At 40.8% G+C, this 22,380-nt stretch overlaps 1 protein-coding gene across 11 annotated transcripts in view; it reads right to left on the reverse strand.

Annotated features, from left to right (window-relative positions):
• Positions 1-22,380, reverse strand: part of TTC13 (tetratricopeptide repeat domain 13) — a 98,774-nt gene that overhangs the window by 73,524 nt on the left and 2,870 nt on the right. For 10 of the 11 annotated variants that reach the window (XM_070781902.1, XM_070781904.1, XM_019953985.2 and 7 more), the window contains exons 2-4: positions 7,239-7,333; positions 3,643-3,718; positions 237-307 (exon numbers count right to left, since the gene is read on the reverse strand). In XM_070781902.1, the coding sequence (XP_070638003.1) occupies positions 237-307; positions 3,643-3,718; positions 7,239-7,333 (242 nt within the window). Of the gene's footprint in view, positions 1-236; positions 308-1,326; positions 1,426-3,642; positions 3,719-7,238; positions 7,334-22,380 lie in introns of all 11 variants that reach the window. The other variant, XM_070781907.1, reaches the window with a different exon arrangement.

Consider the following 22,380-nt stretch of genomic DNA (forward strand, 5'->3'; position numbering starts at 1 on the left):
GGAGACTACAAGCAAATTGCCTGATCTCCTTTAAAATGAAGTAACGCTGCAAAGATTCAATGAGAGCATGTTATGAGGCCTGCACCACCAAGAAAGGGCTCAGTCAGGGCTGATTTCCTTTACTTTCTTGTAAAATCTTAAAATCTATGATTTATTGCAGCAATTTAGTTACACATAAGTCCATATTTTTGTCATTACTACAAACTTGCAATTATATGATTAAGAAGAAAAATTACCTGAAGCATTGTTGAAAAATGTCTTATTGCTTCATCATAGAGACCACTGCCAATCAGCACATATGCAATAGCTGGGATAAAGAAGACAGAAACATTAAAGGAATGAATAAAGGATTTCAGACCGAAATAGGCAACTAAATTCTCTACCAAATCTTAAAAGGCAGCTCCAAGGACTAGAAGCAGTTAAAGGAAACTTAGAGTTAATGAGATGTAATTGAATTCTCCTGCCATTTGGTATTTGCTAGTCAGTCTAGTTCTATCTAGGTTTAAATTATTAAAGCCATCTATAAAACATCTGCCTGCAAAAAGCAATTATCTTTGTCTAAGCCCATCACTCGGTTTCAAATACCAAATAATCTTTATGGTATTTCCTATCTATATTTCAAAAGAGCTAGTAATAAGCCTGCATAATATCCATATAACATGGCAATGTGACTTTACTATGAACATTAGAAGAAATAAACAAAGAGCATCACATATCTCAATATCTGCAGGTGCTCAATTTACTGCCAATTACCTACTAAGAACAAAAAGAGAGGTTCCAATTACCATAGTATTATATAAGCATTAACACAATGCTTAACTGTAGGTATAATTCACACCACTGCAGTATGCAGTTGCAGTCTTTTCCCTAGCTCTTCTATTCAAAACACAGTCAAAACATTACTCAAAATATACTCTAAAGATCATAACAGTTTTTAATCAAACTGCTTATGTCAGTGGTATTTTGAAGTTAGAGTCAGGACAACCTGTTAAAACATGGCAGTATTTTGACTAAACTTCACTTGTCCAAAAAAAAAACCCAATAAATTTTAATATTCTAGAATATATTTCCACCTGCAATATTTGCCCTAATTCCCTAAAGCCCCAAATATTTCTGAAAAATTATATTCTTAATTCAATATTTGATCTTATTTGATCTATTTCTTTGCAAAAAAAAAAAAAAAAAGCTTTATTGTGACCCTCTAGTTTAAGGACACAAGTGTTCAAGAAGATGGGCAACTGAAACTTTTAATGTCATTCAGTTTAAATTCCCTGACAGTAAAAAGTAGTAAATACATTAAATGCAGAAAGAGATTTTATAACTAACCTCAGAAAAGTAAAGTTCAAAACACTGAGCATCATAATAATACAAGAGCTCTGGGATGCATTCTTCAACATGAAAAGAGGTCTGTTTTCATCCTAATTTCTTTGAAAAGATAATTAAAGTCAAACTCATATTCAGAATAACAGGAGTGGATACTATTCAGATAGTTGTAGCAGATAATGGGCTAGCCAGAGACCTCTTTGGTGGGAATCAGGAGCATTAATAGTAAAAATAACAATAACAATAATAGTAACATGCACTATATTCTTACTAGGTGCCAGGCACAATCCTAACCATTTACACGTATTGGAACTCAATTACTGTTTAATTGCAGTGAGCTAGGTACAACTGTCATCCTCATGGGCAGACAAGGAAGTGAAGCATTTAAACTGCTGAAAGACAACACGCAGTGAGACCAGGAAGCAGGCTGCCTGGCTCTAGGACCCACCATCCTAACCAACATGCTACCCCGAGAAAAATCAAGGCTGCATGGAAACTACTGCACACTGGGCTGGACTGAAAGATGGTGTGAATCCCTTGATGACTGGATGAACAGGGACTAAAACATAAAACTTTTTTTTTTTGAGTGCAGGAAGAGAAAGCCAAGATTTGGGCTCAGACTCTCACCCTGCGACTCACCAGCTGTGTTACCACGGGGAAATTGTTCTCTCTGGGTCTTGCTTAACAAGCCTGTGGAAAATTTTCTTACATTCTTTCAGATCTAAAAATTTCAGAATTTCCTCTCTACCTTCTCATAATCAGTGAGTATCTATTGAATGAACAAATGAATGTGACCCATAAAAACAAATACAGCTTTAGCAGATAAATATTACATTTAGGAACTTGCTTAAATTGCTATTCATGGCCAAGGTGTTGAACTCCTTTCAAATAAAATCAAATGCAGCTCTCAAATCTTTCCATCTAAAAGTAGATGTGTTTTTTTTTTGAGAAAACCCTCAGGTAGCCCAGTGATAAAGAATCTGCCTGCCAATGCAGGAGACATAAAGAGACATAGGTTCGATCCCAGGGCTGGAAAGATCCCCTGGAGGAGGAAACGGCAATCCACTCCAGTATTCTTGTCTGTAAAATTCCATGGACAGAGAAGCCCAGTGGGCTACAGCTCATGGGGTCACAAGAGTTGGACATGACTAGCACATATATATGCATTGAAAAGTAATCTAAATCTCGTACAAAAAAATTACTACTAGGATCTAAATTTAGTTATGGGAGCTCAAAGACATAAAGAGAAAACTAGGATAAATGGAATCTCCCAGAAATTGTTATTAACCAGCAATTCCACATCTCCTTGCAACATGTATGCTTACAGAGGTCATTTTTCCAAAAAAAAATAAATACTGACGTTCAGAAGATCCTAAACCAGCTTGGAGCCTATACTATCCCAGGATGTACTAGGATTACTCTTAGAGCATAGGACAGGCCTGGCACATTTTACACTCTTAATTCCTTATTTAATAAATGAATATAAGATTGAATCAAATTCAAGGATTACAAAGGAGACCAAATTTGTGATGCCTTAAAGGGTAATTCTCAAAGCTTACTCAAAGAATATAAATAAAAGGTGGTTAATATTTTCAAAATAGTGCTCAACCTTAACATAAAATGGATATGGCAGCAGAAAGGATAAAAATAATTATGTGTAAATCAGACAGAAAAATTTCTTCAGGTGCTTTGGGCTACCAGGAGCACACCCTTCTGTGAAATCTGTCCAACTGCACTCTTCAGTCCTATATTCAATTTGCTTCCACTCCTTCAAGTGTGAGCTGATTAGGCAATGATGGAGACACACCCAAAGCATATCAGACACTGGCGAAACCAGGCTGTTTCAAGACACGCCTTGAACAAGCCAAACAGCATGACCCATTTGCAGATCAGAATGAGCTCAATCTTCTATACCCACGAGTCTGGACCAACAATAACTGACTGGCCCTATGAGTAAGACTAATCAAGCCTAGCTACGTTATGACACAGAAGACTAAATGAGGTGTGGTTCTCTTCTGCTTTCACTTCTATGTTGTTCATATTTGATGACAGTATACAAATAATCTTTTAATGGATGCTAATAGCTCGTTAGAACTCATACCATAATTAATTTCCATAGAAACACTGATTCCATCCAGACCTTTTATTTTATGACACAATAAACATCAAACCCTGAATGCCCTACCCAAGATCAAACAGCTCATGCTGGCAGAGCCAGGCTCTGTGTCCTTTCTGCCTCACCACCCTGCCTACCCACTCTACATCTAATCATAAATTCTAGGCAAATGTCCCAAGAAAAGTCCCCAAGTCAAGCCTCACCTAATTCTTCATTTGTGCTGTCATTATCAGTAGCAAATGGGAATCTCTTTTGTTCAGCAATAGACTTGGCCTGGCTCTGAAATAAAGACAAACATACATTTTAGCTTATCTTAAATGAAGAGAAACTTACAGTGAAACCTGTATTTAAAACAATTAAAGTTACATTTAATTTATATGGAAGCAAGAAAACACTGACATTCAGTCATATCAATGATGTACTTTAAGACACATTTTGTGCTGTGACCGACTGAGTGGTTTTCGATTTCCAGGAACGTCTATCTTTTTACTTTCATGAGGATTCATCTTCCTGGCTGTTTCAAAGCTCCCTCCACAGACTATTCAATGACGTCTATCACATTACAAAGATCAGATTCTAGTGACTGGTCTCCAAAGTGGCTTGATAACAGAACATTGCTTTGTAAACTGTAAAGAACTCTTTAGAAGTAAGAGACACGGGTTGTACAGGGATGACACCATAATAGGGCCAGTAAAACCTGACCAAGAAGCAAGATGCACTTAAAACAATGCATAGCAGGCAATGAACATAACCATCCTGCCTGACACAGTACAAGAAATCACACAGACACACATATGCACACTTGGCATAACAGCTAAAGTAAAAGTGGAAACTAGGGGAAAACAAAGTAGAGTTAATTTAGTAAGTGGAGTGATTTTACAGGCAGTAATGGTCCAACATACAAAATGATGGCTCTGTTGTGCTCTGGAGACAAATCATATCTGATGATGCAAACAGCCGTCACTTTGTCAGAAGGTTTTACTGTCGATGCTATGGTATGATATGCTTAGCCTACAGGATACAGATTACAATGATAACTTCATATCAGATTCATCTAAGATACGATTAAAACTTGAACACAATATAGACAGGAAAAGCTAGGATGAAACTATAAAGATGTTGCTTTTGGCAAAACTTCAGGATCAGAACTCAGTGACATCTCAATTATTTGAATTCCTCTTTTTTTTTTTTGTTTTAAATCTACCATATCAATGCCTACAGGCAGGTATGACAGTCAAATATTTCCCCATGGGTGACTCTTCTGACTGATGGGTATGCTCTTTAGCTAATGATTGGCTCTCATTAGCCGCAATCTCTTGGGCTTCACTGACTCTACAGAATAACAGGCATTTCCACCTATTTTCCCTATACTCTTGAAGTCCAGACTGATGTTCAGATACAGAGTGGTTTTTGGTTTGCCTACAAAACAGGCCAAGAATAAGCTACCTCTGGTTAGAACATAAGTTAGAAGATACAGCTCAGAAAAGCATCCCACCTCAGAGGACTTGGGACTTCATTCCATTCAGGACCCCAAACAAAATGAAAAAGAACTCTACTCCTTTGGGAACATTTACACTTTATTTCTTCCAGTAAAACCTTGATGGCTAGAGAGGAACTCTGTCAGCTCCTTCTTGCTTTGCTCCACAGCTGGGAGCTTCCATACAAGGGAACCAGGTTCCGTTTCTTTTGAAGCGACAGATTGGACAACGCGTGAGGGCAGCACAGCGCTGCATGCACGGCCAGCCGGGACCAGACACAAGTCCTTCCTCCTTACCACCTGCTCACAGACAAACACACAGGTGTAAAACATTTCTCTAATAAATGAATTGTGTAGAGTCAAGGAAAGCAGTCTATGCTGCTGCTGCTAGGTCACTTCAGTCGTGTCCGACTCTGTGCGACCCCATAGATGGCAGCCCACCAGGCTCCCCCGTCCCTGGGATTCTCCAGGCAAGAACACTGGAGTGGGTTGCCATTTCCTTCTCCAATGCATGAAAGTGAAAAGTGAAAGGGAAGTCACTCAGTCGTGTCCGACTCTTAGCGACCCCATGGACTACAGCCTACCAGACTCCTCCATCCATGGGATTTTCCAGGCCATGAACAAGGCTTTTTAATACTTTAAAAACCTTATTATTTCATCCAGTATTCAATGAGGGTCTACCATTTGCCAAGCCTTCATGAAAAAGATGGGATGAAAACAGAAATGAAATCTCATGAAAATAAATTATTTACCAAGAAACCTCTTGAATATACTGAAGTGCGCACAGCGGAGCGGCAATGGGGGCGCACACAGCCGGGCGGGGGCGCGCACAGCCGCACAGTGGCACGCACTGCGCGGACGGGAATTTAAAATATATATATATTTATACTGAAGAGCAGATCTGAGTTTAAAGTGTTTTTATTTTATTCTATAACAGAAGTGGGCAGGAAAAGTGTAATATGGACAAATTATCTTCCTGATCAAAAAAGAATCTCTCCCACTTCTAATATCACACCTATAGATATCTCCTGTGGACAAAGTGGGCAGCTATTATCAGAGTAGTTTAAACACAAAGCCCCACACTGCTAGTAGGTTAATTTTAATCCACCTTTCAGGTCCCTGCTTATCTTTCAAATCCTGAAAGCTGTCTTGCCTGGTTTCCCTGATATCTTCAGGAATACTGACCCTTTATTTTTCCTTCATATATTTGCACAACTGTACTTCTATATTTATTTGTATAATTATTTGATTAGTAGCTAAAGGAGCCCTAAGTCCTGGGGCCAAGGTTATTGGGCTTACCATTCTCTGGCTAAGTACTTATTTAGCACAACACTTGGCACAAACAGGTACAAAATAAATACCTGAAAAATTAACAGATAAATGAATAGTTTAACTCCCATATTTTCAACCTAGGGAAAACAAAAGGCCTAGATTAATAAGTTTTCTCCCATAGGTTTCTAGCTAGTGCCATCTTAAACTAAAATGCAACTAGTAGCTAATATTTGAGTCAGTGAGAAGGTCCCTAATAACTCATAATCTAATTGCTTCTCCAAGACAGGGATTAACCAGTTTCTACTCAAATGTCTTCAGTGATGGTTACTCACTACTTCACAAGTTAGCCCGCTCCGGTTTTGGACATGTTTTTTTCTATATCAAGTTGATGGCTATGCAATGATTTAGGTATAATCAGTTGACCATTCACTAGCTTGCAATTTCTACCCATATTCTGCAGTTCTTCCATAAAAAGACAGAGCTTTGTCTGGAAAATAAAGAGTATACTAAAGGGAAATTCTGAAGCAAAAGAAGCAAACAATCTATGTGGATGTTGAAGGAAAAGGTCTGGAGGAAAAATGTTAACCTTGGGCACTGCAAGGAGAACAGCCTCACAGAATTAAGTGTGACCAAATAACCCTTGCGCCTTGAGGCAGCTGGGCGCAGGGGGACACACACGCACAGACAGGGACACAGTGCCAGGCGCTCATCTCCGGAATGGAGCGGTCTCTTGTACCGTTTAGTTGGTACTGATAAAAAACAGACATAAAAGATACACAGGCAAGGCTAGAAAAATAAGATTATACTACACCTGCAAATCATAAGGCGCCTAGAAATAAAGTTATTTATTTTTTATTCCTTGGAACTTAAAAGTAAAAAGTCCTAGGTCCAAGTCATAAGACATAATGATTCAGTGTGAATAAACAACAGATGACCTATCTTTATTTTATGCAACTCAATTCAACACCTGGTTGATAAACAGAGGCCATCTCTGCCTTATAGAACTAGTATCACTGTGTTTCCAAAACAGGAGGCACAAAAGATACATACCAGAATCTTTTCAGTGTTAAGGGAAAGCAGAGAGTCACAGGGTGGTGATCCTTTGGGTTCACAGTCGGAGTCATGGAAATTCAAAAAGGATGACTCTGAAAAGCAAACAGTCCTTGTTATTTTCCTCACTTTAGACTTATGGCTCTTAAGCACTTAACTATGCACTGCAATGTGAAGAATCCACAAAACAAAACAAAAAAAATGATAAACATAAACAACATTAAAAGGAGCATCCCATCTTTCAAAATCTTTACAAGTGGGTAACATTTTATAGTTTCCCAGAATCTTATACACCCACCAGTGATTGTCCTTGCAACAACACACACAGTGGTTAAGATTCTAACATGGGACACCTACTATTTAGCAGCATTTACCTAGAGCCAGACATCCTGGAATGTGAAGTCAAGTGGGCCTCAGGAAGCATCACTAAGAACAAAGCTACTTGAGGTCATGGAATTCCAGTTGAGCTATTTCAAATCCTAAAATATGATGCTGTGAAAGTGCTGCACTCAATATGCCAGCAAATTTGGAAAACTCAGCAGTGGCCACAGGACTGGAAAAGGTCAGTTTTCATTCCAATCCCAAAGAAAGACAATGCCAAAGAATGTTCTAACTACCGCACAATTGCACTCATCTCACATACTAGTAAAGTAATGCTCAAAATTCTCCAAGCCAGGCTTCAGCAATATGTGAACCATGAACTTCCAGATGTTCAAGCTGGTTTTAGAAAAGGCAGAGGAACCAGAGATCAAATTGCCAGCATCCGTGGGATCATCAAAAAAGCAAGAGAATTCCAGAAAAACATATATTTATGTTTTATTGACTATGGTAAGCCTTTGACTATGTGGATGACAATAAACTGTGGAAAATTCTTCAGGAGATGGGAATACCAGACCATCTGACCTCCCTCTTGAGAAACCTGTATGCAGGTCAGGAAGCAATGGTTAGAACTGGACATGGAACAACAAACTAGTTCCAAATAGGAAAAGGGGTACGTCAAGGCTGTATACTGTCACCCTGCTTATTTAACTTATATGCAGAGTACATCATGAGAAACACTGGGCTGGAAAAGGCACAAGCTGGAACCAAGATTGCCGGGAGAAATATCAATAACCTCAGATATGCAGATGACACCACCCTTATGGCAGAAAGTGAAGAACTAAAGAGCCTCTTGATGAAAGTGAAAGAGGAGAGTAAAAAAGTTGGTTTAAAGCTCAACATTCAGAAAACTAAGATCATGGGATCTGGTCCCATCACTTCATGGCAAATAGAGTGGGAAACAGTGGCTGAATTTATTTTTGGGGGTTCCACAATCACTGCAGATGGTGATTGCAGCCATGAAATTAAAAGAAGCTTACTCCTTGGAAGGAAAGTCATGACCAACCTAGATAGCATATTAAAAAGCAGAGACATTACTTTGCCAACAAAGGTTCGTCTAGTCAAGGATATGGTTATTCCAGTAGTCATATATGGATGTGAGAGTTGGACTGTGAAGAAAGCTGAGCATGAAGAATTGATGCTTTTGAACTGTGGTGTTGGAGAAGACTCTTGAGAGTCCCCTGGACTGCAAGGAGATCCAACCAGTCCATCCTAAAGGAGATCAGTCCTGGGTGTTCATTGGAAGGACTGATGTTGAAGCTGAAACTCCAATACTTTGGCCACCTGATGGGAAGAGCTGACTCATTGGGAAAGACCCTGATGCTGCGAAAGACTGAGGGCAGGAGGAGAAGGGGATGACAGAGGATGAGATGGTTAGATGGCATCACCAACTCAATGGACGTGAGTTTGGGTGGACTCTGGGAGTTGGTGATGGATAGGGAGGCCTGGCGTGCTGCGGATCATGGGGTCGCAAAGAGTCGGCCATGACTGAGTGACTGAACTGAACGGAACTGAACGAGAGGTTAAAAAAAAGTCACCAAGAGAAGAGCAAAGTTAAGCCAGGAAGACCTGATGTTGAAAGGTATATGCTAAGGAAATTTCACAGTATTCCAGAGGTTAAGAATCTGCCTGCCAGTGCAGGGGACAGAGGTTCTACCCCTGGTCCAGAAGGATTCCACAGGCCACAGGGCAACTAAGCCCATTTGCCACAACTGAGCCCACACTGTTGAGCCTGGGAGCCACAACCACTGAGCTTATGTACTGCAACCACTGAAGCCCTTGCCCGGGAGCCCATACATCACAACCAGAAAGGAGCCCCCACTCACCACAACTGGAGAAAGCCCACGTGTAGCAATGAAGACTCCACGCAACAGAAAAACTAAATACATAAATTTTAAATTTTTAAAAGATATGTACCCAGGGTCTAGTATCTAGAATATAAAAAAATTTGTAAAATTCAACAAAAAAAGGACAATCCTATTTAAAAATAAGCAAAGGACTTGAATTGGCAACTCTCCAAAGATATACAAGCAGTGAGTACATGAAAAGATGCTCTACATCATTACTAATTAGTGAATACGAATCAGTGAGGTACCACTGCACACCCACTGGGATAGGTACAATTTTTTAAAATGGGAGATCACAAGTGCTGACAAAGATAGAGAAATGAATCCTTGTGCAATGTTGATGGGGATGTAAAATGGTGTGATCACTGTAGAGTTGGGTGGTTCCTCAGAAAGTTAAACACAGAATTACCATCTGGTCCCACTACTGCACTCCTAGGAGCATACCCCAAAGTGACTACTGGGCCTCTAACAAGTACACATACGCACATATTCATAGCAGCACTACTTACAGTAACCAAAAGGTGGAAACAGCCTAAATGTCCATCAACAGATAATGGATAAACAAACTGGGATACATATATACAACGAAATATTATTCAGCCTTAAAAATGAATGAAGTCCTGATACGTATTACAACATGTAAGAACCTCCAAAGCAAAACCTAAGTGAAAGGAACTCGACACAAAAGGTCACGTAGAGTATGATTCGTTTATATGAAATACCCAGAATAGGAAAATCCACAGACACAGCCTGTGCCTTGGAGGGGAATGCCGTAGGAGTTTACCTTGGAATGATGGGACATGTCTTAGGGTAACTGCACTAACCAGCATACTAAACACCCCGAGCTTGTCCACTAGAGAATGGTTAACTTTTTGTTATGTGAATTTTGCTTCAATAAATTATTTTTTTAAATGTGCTCTAATTCAGCAGTCATGTTCAAGGAACCACATGAACCAATTTAGCTGAATTCTCACTTGAGCCCTGGTGGAGAGCACAGACTGAAGCCGGAATGTTAAGTCTCACAAAGCACAGAGGGGTTTCAAGGCTGGATGGGTTCAGACTAGGGTGCAGAAAGGGGAGGAGTATTCCAGGCAGGAGGAGTGGTATACAAAAAGACAATGGCAAGCAAATGCAAAGGGGCAGTGGGCTGACAACCCTAGCTAGGAGGGAGCTGCTGCTGGAAAATAAAAAAATATGAGTTTAAAAGGTAAGTGGTCAGACTAGGGTAAGTAATGGACCCAGAGAAAGACTTTAGGCTGACAAGAATGAAGAAGCAGTAATGCTTGTTAATCAGTAGTTGAGTATGCGTTAATTTATAACCTCTCTCTCCTACCTTTTAAAAAAGGTACAATTTGCGAACTTACCACCCACTGAGCACTGTGCTAAAGCACTGCACAGACATTGGCTGTATTCTAACAATCCCTCCACTCTGTGGGATTCTTTTCAGTTTCAACAAATAAACATCTATATAATTTAAAACAGCTATACAGCATTCCATTGCATAGAATTTAACCACACTCCTCACATTGAATACTTAAGATGTCCTTTCTTATTTCCTTAATATAGATACTGTTTCAGCGAGTATCCTTGGGCTATATTTTTTGCAAATTTACCCAACTGGGCAATTAAAGTATAACACATGTAATTGCTGAGGCAAAAATTCTAACACTTTCCATTATATCGCTCCATTTCCATCCCAATACTTAAAAGTAATTTCATTCCTGTTTGCAGTGTATAGCATCACTATCTCTCTCTAGAGTATTGCCATTATTTTCACCTTTCCCAAACTGAACACAGTACTAGTAAGAGTAACCTTTTGATTTATTGGCCATTTGTATCTCTTTGTAAATTGATTTTGTTGTTGTTGTTTAGTCGCTAAGTCATGTCTGACTCTTTGCAACCCCATGGATTGTAGCCTGCCAGGCACAAAGTCCATGGGATTTCCCAGGCAAGAATACTGGAGTGGGTTGCCATTTCCTTCTCCAGGGGATCTTCCTTACCCAGGAATCGAACCCACACCTCCTACATTCGTAGGTGTGTTCTGTACCACTGAGCCACCAGGGAAGTCCAAATTGTGTATGTCCTTTGCTAATTTGTAAGTCATGTGATCTATTCTGGTCTAAGATATAGGGAATAATTTCTAATTATCTATTTTCCAAATGGTTAGCGAGTTGCTTCAGGGCCACTTATGAAATTATCATTTTAGTTGAATGCCACCTTTATAAGACATTTAGACACTGGAACCTATTTCTGCTGCTGCTAAGTCACTTCAGTTGTGTCCAACTCTGTGTGACACCATAGACGGCAGCCCACCAGGTTCCCCTGTGCCTGGGATTCTCCAGGCAAGATACTGGACTGGGTTGCCATTTCCTTCTCCAATGCATCACGCATGCTAAGTCACTTCAATCGTGTCCGACTCTATGCAACCCCATAGATGGCAGCCCACCAGGCTCCTCTGTCCACAGGATTCTCTAGGCAAGAATACTGGAGTGGGTTGCCATTTCCTTCTCCAGGGATATATTTCTAGACTTCTTTTTTAAAAAAATCTTTGAGATGATTTATGTGAAAGTGAAAGTCACTCAGTTGTGTCTGACTCTTTGCGACCCCACGGGCTGCAGCACGCCAGACTTCCCTGTCTATCACCAACTCCCGAAGCTTGACAGTGAAGGCAGATCTGAACAAAGTTAAGCATTGACAGGTGAAGGCCCATGGGAGACTGGCAGGACTGGGAGAGCGGTCCAGGCAGAGACACAGCCTGCTGTCAATCTTTTGTCTTCTTAATTGACTAGAGGTGAATATTTTACCTCCACATTATTGAAATTTTAACTGCTCTATTAATGTCTTACAGTGGATCACTATATCAACTACACATAATTATATCAAAGTCTTTTTACTATTTACTCACTTAGCATCTTATTGTACTGGATAAAACCTCCCCAAAGTGCTCAACACTAGTGATAAAAGGCACCCCAGATTATTCTTGACGTTAACATGTCATTTGATGACCCAGAATTTCCTCAACTTCTGACAATAATTCTTTTTCATTTAACATTTTTAAACATCCAGGGGGAAGCTGCTCTATGTAGCTATTTTGAGATTGATATATTTTACCATATAAAGGAAGAATTCTCCGCTTCACCAAAAATTTTAAATCTGGAAAGCTGACTGAAATTTATCGGGTGATTTTTGGATATTTCTCTACGCTAATCGTATGATTTTTCTCCTTTGATCTATCAAGTGATCAAAGTTGAACACTCTTCTGTAATTCTAGAATAAACTAATTGATCAAGGCAGATTATTCTTTTATTTGCTGGCTTTAGTTTACTAATATTTCACTTAGGATTTTTATAACTATGTTAACAGCTTTCTTTCCTTCCCCCACTCCCCAACTTTATCGGATTCTGGCATCAGTGGTTTTGGTGGTTTGGTAAGGTCTGTGATAGGAAAATAGTTTGTTCTAGTTGTAACTAGAGTTGTCTGGCCTAGGAGGTTAAATTTGTTCTTTAATCTAAAAATATTTAATTCACTATGGAGTCAACTATCTTCTAGTAATAACCCTGCTGCTGCTAAGTCACTTCAGTCGTGTCCGACTCTGTGCGATCCCATAGACAGCAGCCCACCAGGCTCCCCCGTCCCTGGGATTCTCCAGGCAACAACACTGGAGTGGGTTGCCATTTCCTTCTCCAATGCATCAAAGTGGAAAGTGAAAGAAGTCGCTCAGTCGTGTCCGACCCTCAGTGACCCCATGGACTGCAGCCTACCAGGCTCCTCCATCCATGGGATTTTCCAAGCAAGAGTACTGGAGTGGAATAATAACCTAGTTGTATTTAAATGCTATAGATTTCCATGAAATTAGGAAATGTCTGTTTTCCTCATTGTTTAGGTCATACAAGTAATTGAATTGTGATTACTGCAGAAATATTCTCAAAACACATTACACAATCTCATTTTTTTCTTCTACATTTTTCTGGATATTTCTCTATTGCTTCATATTTTTAACCTATTAGCAGAGATTTCTATGCAGTTGTCTCTTAAATCTAATGGCTTCTCCAGTGGTGCACATATCCCTCATTCATTACACACAGTTGCATCTGCTCCCTATTTACATGTTAGCCTTCTCAGATTGATCTACTTTATTGTTTGAAGATGCAGCTCTTGGATCTATTGACCAATTTCAGTGTTGCTCTAATTCATTTATTCTGGCTATGTTTTTTTTTAGTCCTGCAATTTCCCTTATTTCCTCTTCTAGTTTCTCAAGTTTAGTATCCAGTTCATTTATTTCCTTTCCTCTTTAATACTAAGATGCCACAGAAAGCTTCAGCAGGAAGATCACTGATGGTGGTGACAGGAGGATTGGAGACTGGAGCGGGAAGGCCAGGTGGAGGCTGTGACCAGTTAAAAAGCAGCAAAGTCCCAACATACGTAGAGGCCACTGAGTTAAAAGAGGGTCATGGTCTAAAGAGATATGAAGTAAAAAGGACAAGGCTTTTTGAGTAAAACTGGGCACGGGGGGAGGAAAGAGGCATTATTCCCAGTCTGTGCAGCTCGAGATTCGGAGCTGTGCCAGGAACTGAAGTTGGGAGTTTAGGAGGAAGAGTGCTTTTAGAGGGAGTAAAGCGCTACCTCTGAGCTTAAGCAAGTGTTCGTGAGATGCAGGAGCTGTCTTGTGTGTAGTAGGGGATTTCAGAGAAAGAGAGAGCTACAGATATAAATTTGATAATCATAAGTGGTGGATGATTAAGCAGGTAGGATCTCTAAGAAAGCTTAGGAAGCTTAAGTTCAATGAGAAGGAAAGAGCTGACCCTGATGGAGACAAGATATTTAAGAGGCAGAGGGAAAATAAACTTGGTAATTTACCTTTTTCTGAGGAGGGATTTTATAATTGTTTCTTACAATTGTTCTACATCTTTGTCATAAAGGTACATGGAGTTACAATGATTCCTAAAGGGAAATACAGTCGATCCTTGAACAACACAGAGGTTAGGGGTACTGATTCTCCACGCAGTTAAAAATTTGTGTATAACTTATAGTTAGCCCTCCGAATCCGCAGTTCCACAATCGCATTTACCCCACAGATCATGTAGCACTGTAGCATCTCCTACTGAAAAAAAATCCACGTGTAAGTGAACCTGCACAGTTCACACCCATGTTGTTCAAGGGCCGGCTGCACTGGTTTCTTCTCATTTTTCTTGACTAGCCTTGCTAAATTAGTGCCTAATTAATGTCTGTATTTTCAAAGAACCAGCTCTTCTTTTAATATTTAAATCTACTCTTTCCCTGGCTTCAAATGTGATTAGTTTGGCACCAAAGTAATAGAGTGGTTCAGAGCACAGGATGACTCAGATTAGATGCCTAACTGGCTGTCTGACTTTGTGCAGGATTTCTCTTGAATTTCTCTTAGCCTCAGTTTCCTCATTTGTGAAACAGCAATGAGTACCACCACACACCCTCATAGGGCAATTGTGAGGAATGGACATAATGTATACAGTTCACAGAATGACTGTGAAATGTTAGTATATACATCTAGGCTAAAACTGCTGGTTCTTTCCTGAAAATTTCTTCCTCCTGCTTTCTTGAAGTTTATTTTGGCCTCCACAGTACTTTACAGCTTTCAAAATAATTTCACAAACATTTTTTTTTTTTTGATGTTCCACTCTCTGAAACTGGTAGAACATATTTTGGGCTCATTGTACCCAAGGGGAATGACGATCAATGTTAATGGACATGTTCAAGGTCACAAAACAGAGAAACAGTGAGATGAAGGTTTGCCACAGCTATGCTCCAGGATACTCCATGGACAGAAGTACACAGCACATCTGTCATCACTCATCACACCATTGCAGGGTCCTAGTAATCATTTACTGCAGCAATGCCATCCAACTTCTTTTTTCTCCTAAGCCGTATACACAGCCGACTTTAAGAAGAGTGTCTCCGGTGAAGATATGGGACCTGACTGTAGGACATGGAGACAGTGTACACAAACATCTTCTTTGAGGAATTCTGCGGTAAAAGTAAACAGAGAGATGAGGTGGTGGCTGCAAGGACTCGGTGGTCCTGTCTATGCTGCAAGATGGAAACTATTATAACCATTTGTATGCTGATGGAAGATGTGAAGGAAGGACTCTGGGCACAAGGAGAATGCTGCACTAGGCTGAAGCAGCCTCCAAGGCAACCGGACCACAGCTAGGTGGGAAAGCGTGGAAGTTCTCTCCTGATTGCTTCCTTCTCAATCAAGTAAGAGGAGAGCATTACCTCCTGCTGAGGAGAGACGTGTCGCTAGAAGGAGAGGGCATGTGACACACATTCCCGTCCTGCAAGTAAAACTGACGGAAAGCTTGCCAACAGCAAACCCTATGGCCAATCCCTGAAGGAAAGTGTTTTATAAGGAATTCCAGAGCTGCTGCTGTGCTCATCATTTGACCACTTCATTCTAGGTATGAAAGATGGTGGGCCTGGTTCATCTGAACACAAGGATGACTGGGCTTTTCCCATGGAGGAGCTAGAACTTGGAAGTCAAGTGCCAGACATTTATTGACAATTGTAGTCCCAACCGTAGGATAACCTGTGGTTGGAGCAGCTACCTGAAGGCCAAGCAGGTGCTACATGGCTTTAAGTTATAGTACCTTTGCTTTGATCAATTTCCACATTTGTAAGACAACCACTGGTGATGATGAAATTGGGTCCCCCTAACACCGAATTGTCCTGCCAGTTTATGATTAACCTTTCTATTCAAAACTTTATTCTCTTTCTCATTCTGCCCCTGTTCCTCTCAAGACTGAGGAGCATCAAAGAAAAGTGGGAGTTGTTGAAACCAAGTATAAAACCAGGTACAAAAGCCCCTCCATATACCCTTTTTCTTGTTTGTAGAAAAAAGGCTTTAGTTCCCCAGGTGTTCCCTGAGTTTCAAAGAGCAGATTCGAGCAGTAACCATTTAGGGAAGTGAGGGAATACAGAAACTAAGGAAAAGCAGTCAAGCAAGGAAAGTTGTTGTTATTCAGTTGCTAAGTTGTGTCCAACTTTCTGCAACCCCATGGACTATAGCAACTGGTTTCTCTGTTCTCCACTATCTCCCTAAGTTTGCTCAAACTCATGTCCACTGAGTCAGTGATGCCATCCAACCATCTCATCTTCTGAGGCCCCCTTCTCATCTTGCCCTCAATCTTTCCCAGCATCAGGGTCTTTTCCAATGTGTTGGCTTTTCACATCAATGGCCAAAGTACTGTACCCTCAGCATCAGTCCTTCCAATGAATATTCAGGACTGATTTCCTTTAGGATTGACTGGTTTATCTCCTTGCTGTCCAAAGGATCCTCAAGAGTCTTCTCCAGCACCATAATTCAAAAGCGTCAATTCAAAGCAAGAAAAGTAGCTTAAATAATAGTTCAGCAATAAAAGTCCCAGTTCCTCCTGAAGGGATATATATAACAATCTGATGCATATCTTGGAGATGTTCTGCAGAAGCAGAGAGCCCACCCAGGTGGAGGATGGTGACTGCTTGCTGACCACAAGCCTGTAGCCCCAGGCTGGCTGGACCAGAAGGCTGATGATTAAGATTTTCAAAACATCACCTAATTACCTCACCATCAACCAATCAGAAGAAAATCCACAGCCTATAACTCTCATCCCAAAGGTTGCCTTTAAGACCCTTCCCTGAAAGCTTATGGAGAGTTTGGGTTTTTTGAGCATAAGCTGCCATTCTTCCTGGCTTGGTGCCCTGCAAATAAACACTGAGCTTTCCTTCATGACAATCCAGTATCAGCAGATCAGCTTTGCTGTGCTATGGGCAAACAGACTCAAGTTCGGTTCGGTAACAGAGGTGCTGTATATTAACTTCCTGGAGGGCCCCAAGTGGTATTTTCTTTCAAACTGTAATAACAGGAAAAGTAGTAACTGGGGAAATTCTCAAGAATTTATATATTTCTTTTATTCTAATATTATTCATCAGTAATGTGTAATTACTGAGATTACTTACCTGAGATGTGTAAGTTATCATAAAACAAATTGAAAATAGAGGCTGCCCACTGAGAATTAAGATTATAAAGTCAACATAATTAATCCTCTAGAACAAGGATCTGCAAAAGCCATCTTAAAGAGAGAATGGCTTTTTAGCAAAACATGAATATAATCTGATTGAAGCTCACATATTAACTCACATGAAAGTATTAACACAGGTACAGAATGTAAAGGAGCTGGTCAGTTGCACAGAATGGAAAAAGAAGCATGGAAGCAAATTACGCAGCACCAATTCAAAAACAGAATAGCGTGGCAGGTGCTGCAGGCAACCAACAGGGCAGCGGGCCTTATCCACAAAGGCTGATCATTTAGCCTGGAGTTTAAGCTGGACTGAAAATGCATCTGATGCTCAAGGTGTACTTTTACAAGCTGAAGACTTGTTCATAAGCCCACACCTACTGTCAAACATCATCATCTCTACTGGGAAGCTGAAGCAGATCTAGGCAGTAATGTGGAACCATTATTGACAAGGAAACATGGTGTCACTTAGAACATCCCAAACACAGGCAGAAAAAAGTCACAAAAGAAGTCAACTGGTCTCCTGTGCGGAAGTGGCGCCAAGTAGAGGGCAGACCTCCTGACACAGGACCCCCGGGTGTCCATGTGAAGAACACGGGCACCCGAGCAGAGCCCATGCACTGTGCCAGTTCCTGAATCAGAGATGAAGCTACAGCAAGTATTTCCCAGTGAAACAAGGGTGACACAGAATAAGACTATCAACTCGCTTAAGAACAGATAGCAGTTATTGGTTTGGGGTTCTGTCTGGTTACATCCATTACTCAGTTTGTGAAAACTTAGGGAGCTTTACACTTGTGATACAAGCATTTTTCTGCATATGTCATATTTCAATAAAAAGTGAAAAAAAAACGACAGCAGATGGAAAATGTTGGAAAGCATTAACCCAAAGTGAAAAGTATTAAAATTCTGCTTTAATAAATTTTGTACTTATTCTGTCTGCAAGATAACAAGCTTAAACAAAAAGAAAAGATGTCCTCTTTGAGACACTACATTATGAAAAGGAGATGCTGTATAAGTTGGTCAGTCAGCCAAATACTTACCAAGTGCAAAAAAGCCAAGCTGTATCTACACACTGTAAAAGACACTTTTTGAAAAGTTTTTATAGAGAAAGTGCTCTGCCACTTCCCGTAGTCATGCTCCATGCAGTTAGATTTTAAAACCCAGGCCATGTATTTTTTGCCAGCATCCAGAGGGGAAAAAAATAACCCTTGTCATCCAAAAGTGAAAGTGTGAAAGTGTTAAGTCACTCAGTTGTGTCTGACTCTGTGACTCCATGGACTGTAGCCCGCCACACTCCTCTGTCCACGGGATTTTTTAGGCAAGAATACTGAAGTAGGCTGCCATGCCCTCCTCCAGGGGATCTTCCCAACCCATGGATTGAATCCGGGTCTCTAGCAATGAGGGCAGATTGTTTACTGTTTGAGCCACCAGGTCACCCAAAGCAGAACACATCTACCAGCATACAGAAACTTGTAAAAGATAAAAGTAATTCTTAATGACAACAGCTCTACAGGAAAAAGCTAGTGAGTATGGAAATACCATTTGCAAATACCATGGTGATTGTAGCCATGAAATTAAAAGACACTTGCTCCTTGGAAGAAAGGCAATGACAAACCTAAACAGCATATTAAAAAGCAGAGACATTACTTTGCCGACAATACTTTGCAGACAAAGGTCCATCTAGTCAAAGCTATGGTTTTTCTAGTAGTAATGTATGGATGTAGAGTTGGACCATAAAGAAGGCTGAGCTCTGAAGAATTGATGCTTTTGAACCGTGGTGCTGGAGAACACTCTTGAGAGGCTCTTGGACAGCAAGGAGATTAAACCTAAAGGAAATCAATTCTGAATATTCATTGGAAGGACTGATGCTGAAGCTCCAATAATTTGGCCATATGATGCAAAGAGCCAACTCACTGGAAAAGACCCTGATGCTGGGAAAGACTGAAGGCAGGAGAAGGGGACGACAGAGGATGAGATGGTTGGATGTCATCACCAACTCAATAGTCAGGAGTCTGAGCAAACTCTGGGAGATTGTGAAGGACAGGGAAGCCTGGAGAGCTGCAGTTCATGGGGTCACAAAGAGTTGGACACGACTGAGCAACTGAACAACAAATGCAGATACCATAGGGTATCAGCTTCACTGGGTGCTCACTACAAAGAACCACCCCTAAATCAGATGATTTTCTGAAAAATGCTGCTCACCCTCCCAGTGATCAGTGGCCTGGGCTGGCGGAGGTAACAATACACGGATCTCTTCATCATTCCAAGCCTGAACCTCTGTGCTTGAAATAAGCTAACTCCTTTACACTGGCAAATTTGTTTGTGTGCTTTAAAAAGATCAGAAGAGATCAGCCACAAAACTGTGTATGATAACACCGAAAATCGGGGCCAAGGGAAGAAGGGGTCAAGGAAACACTGCAGCTGAAAGGGTTACTTACAGCTGCCATGACTGGGCATAAAACTTGGCTCTCAGCTTCCCCGCAGCCAGAACAAAAGAGGAAATGGCTCTCATTACAGAAGCTTCCCTCTATTGATTCCTTACCACCTTGAAGACACAGCCATAATTTAAGGCTGTGAGCAATAAGATCAATTTCATGTATTTAAAAAACCAGTTCCTCAATTAAGAGAGAGATCATAAATACTGACAATCTTTAAGTCTGTCTGATTGTCAAAAACACAGAGCTACATTCACAACCACTTCCTTGTTTATCTGGCAGTTAAAACTCCCAAATCAGACAGACACTAATATTTGGTTCTCCATAAAGAACGGTGAGAAAATAGAACTCAAATCTGGGATTATTAATTTCAACAAACTAAAGAAAATTACTTCAGGTTGTGAAGTAATTATTGGACTTGACTGAGGCATTAAGCATGGACAGTTGCTAACACCACCAGCTGGATGAAGGTGGCTAACTGAAAATGACCATAAAGACATCAAGGACTAAAACACCTCACCTAGGAGTAGACAAAAACTCTCAAGAAGACAGTAGCAAGAAAACAACTCACATAAATTTACTGTTCTATTAATACATTTTCAAATAAGGAAAACAAAAGTATTTTTGAATCAAGTACTATAAGAGCATACGTTTTAACTAAAATACAGCTGGACCTTCTATAAAGAACACGTAAAGACATATTTAATACAGATGAATGCCGCACTGGAATGAGATGCAGCTTAACTTTGGCTGAAAAGCAGAAATGAAAACCTGATTTCTTGAATCAGCGGACAAGTGACAATTTAACTAAACCTTACTTTACCGGATATGTGACTTCAGGGCGTCAGGTTAAGGATACCGCGGTTCCGATGACTCAGATGGTAAAGAATCTTCTGGATTTGATCCCTGGAAGATCCCCTGGAGAAGGGAATGGCTACCCACTCTAGAATTCTTGCCTGGAGAATCCATGCCAGGCAAAAGAAGCCTGGCAAGGCTACAGTTCATGGGGTCACAAAGAGTCAGACAGGACTGAGCGACTAACACACTTTTAAGATTTCTCCAAGTCTCATTCCATCCGAGTCTCTGCTCATATCACCTTAGCAGAGGCCTTCCCAGGGCTTCTCAAAGAAGCATCCCCACAGCACTCTGTTTCTGGAGGTGCTTTTCCCCAGGCCTAGTGCGTGCTGATTCCTTATTCCAGCAGAACACAGGCTCCAGGGAGGAGCTCAGCCAACTGTGCTGTGACCCCAGCGCCTCCAACACTAAGGAGCATCCAGGAGGCATACAGACAGGTTTTCAGTTAAATAACAGACCAGTCCCCTCTACAGTCCAAAATGTCAGATTCAATGGAACAATCCTGCACATACATAAACATAAAATTCTAGGACAAGCCACCTAAGAGTATAACTCTCAACAAACAAACCTAAAGGGCATAGGACTTTATCGATAATATTAGTAAGAAGGTGGCACTAGGGGTAAAGAATACTTCTGCCCATGCAGGAGACATAGGAGACACAGGTTCAATCCCTGGGTTGGGAAGATCCCCTGCAAAAGGAAATGGCAACCCATTCCAGTACTCTTGCCTGGGGAATCCCATGGACAGAGGAGACTGCCAGGCTATAGACCATGGGGTTGCAAACAGTCAGACACTACTGAAGCAACCCACACAAATTATACTAATATGCAAATATTACTGACAAGTAGTTCACAGATAGGCTAGGTTCAAACCCTGGCTTGACTCTCTACTGAGTAACCATTCTCTTTGCCTCAGTTTCCCCATGTAAAATGGAGACAAAAATAATTCCTACTTCAGTGTCAAGCACTGTGTTAAAGAAGGATGCAGTGTTGACAAGTATAAAACCAGAGGAAAGAATTAGGAGTAAACTTCGGTTCCTTTCTTCCCACAATTCCAAACTACAAACGGGGCAAAGATAACAAGGAAGGGGAGGAGCATTTACTTTTATTTAAAAAAATATGTACATTACAGCATTCATTTTTTAAAAGAGTAGGATGATTTTCACCATAGGAAAACAGAGTATCAGAAGTTTGAGGCTATACATGCTATTCAAACAAAATGCAAAATGTAAAAACGTGCTAGAGGAGAAAAAGTTGAAGGGGGGCTAGGGAACAGGAAAGCCAGGCTGAGCCCCATGGCACTGAGACCATCCAAGCTTGTCGTCTGGGCAACTGGGCTCCCCGAGGCTGCTCCCTGAGGCCTGGATTCCGGCCACTGTCCTCTCCAGACCGACAGCTCCCACCAGCCATTCTCCTCAGCCCTACAGTCACTGAAGTTTCTGTCTTTAGAGAATACATACACAGCTCATCCAAAGGTGTGCAGATTCAGGCTCATGCAGGCATCAACTCAGTTATTTATATCTAGCAGTAGTGGGAAGGCTTCTGAAAAGCCACTGTAAAGCCTCTGAAAAGGGGCTGGCTTAATTTGGGGCTGGAC

Source organism: Bos indicus, chromosome 28 (assembly GCF_029378745.1).
Source record: "Bos indicus isolate NIAB-ARS_2022 breed Sahiwal x Tharparkar chromosome 28, NIAB-ARS_B.indTharparkar_mat_pri_1.0, whole genome shotgun sequence".
Lineage (NCBI taxonomy): Eukaryota > Metazoa > Chordata > Mammalia > Artiodactyla > Bovidae > Bos > Bos indicus.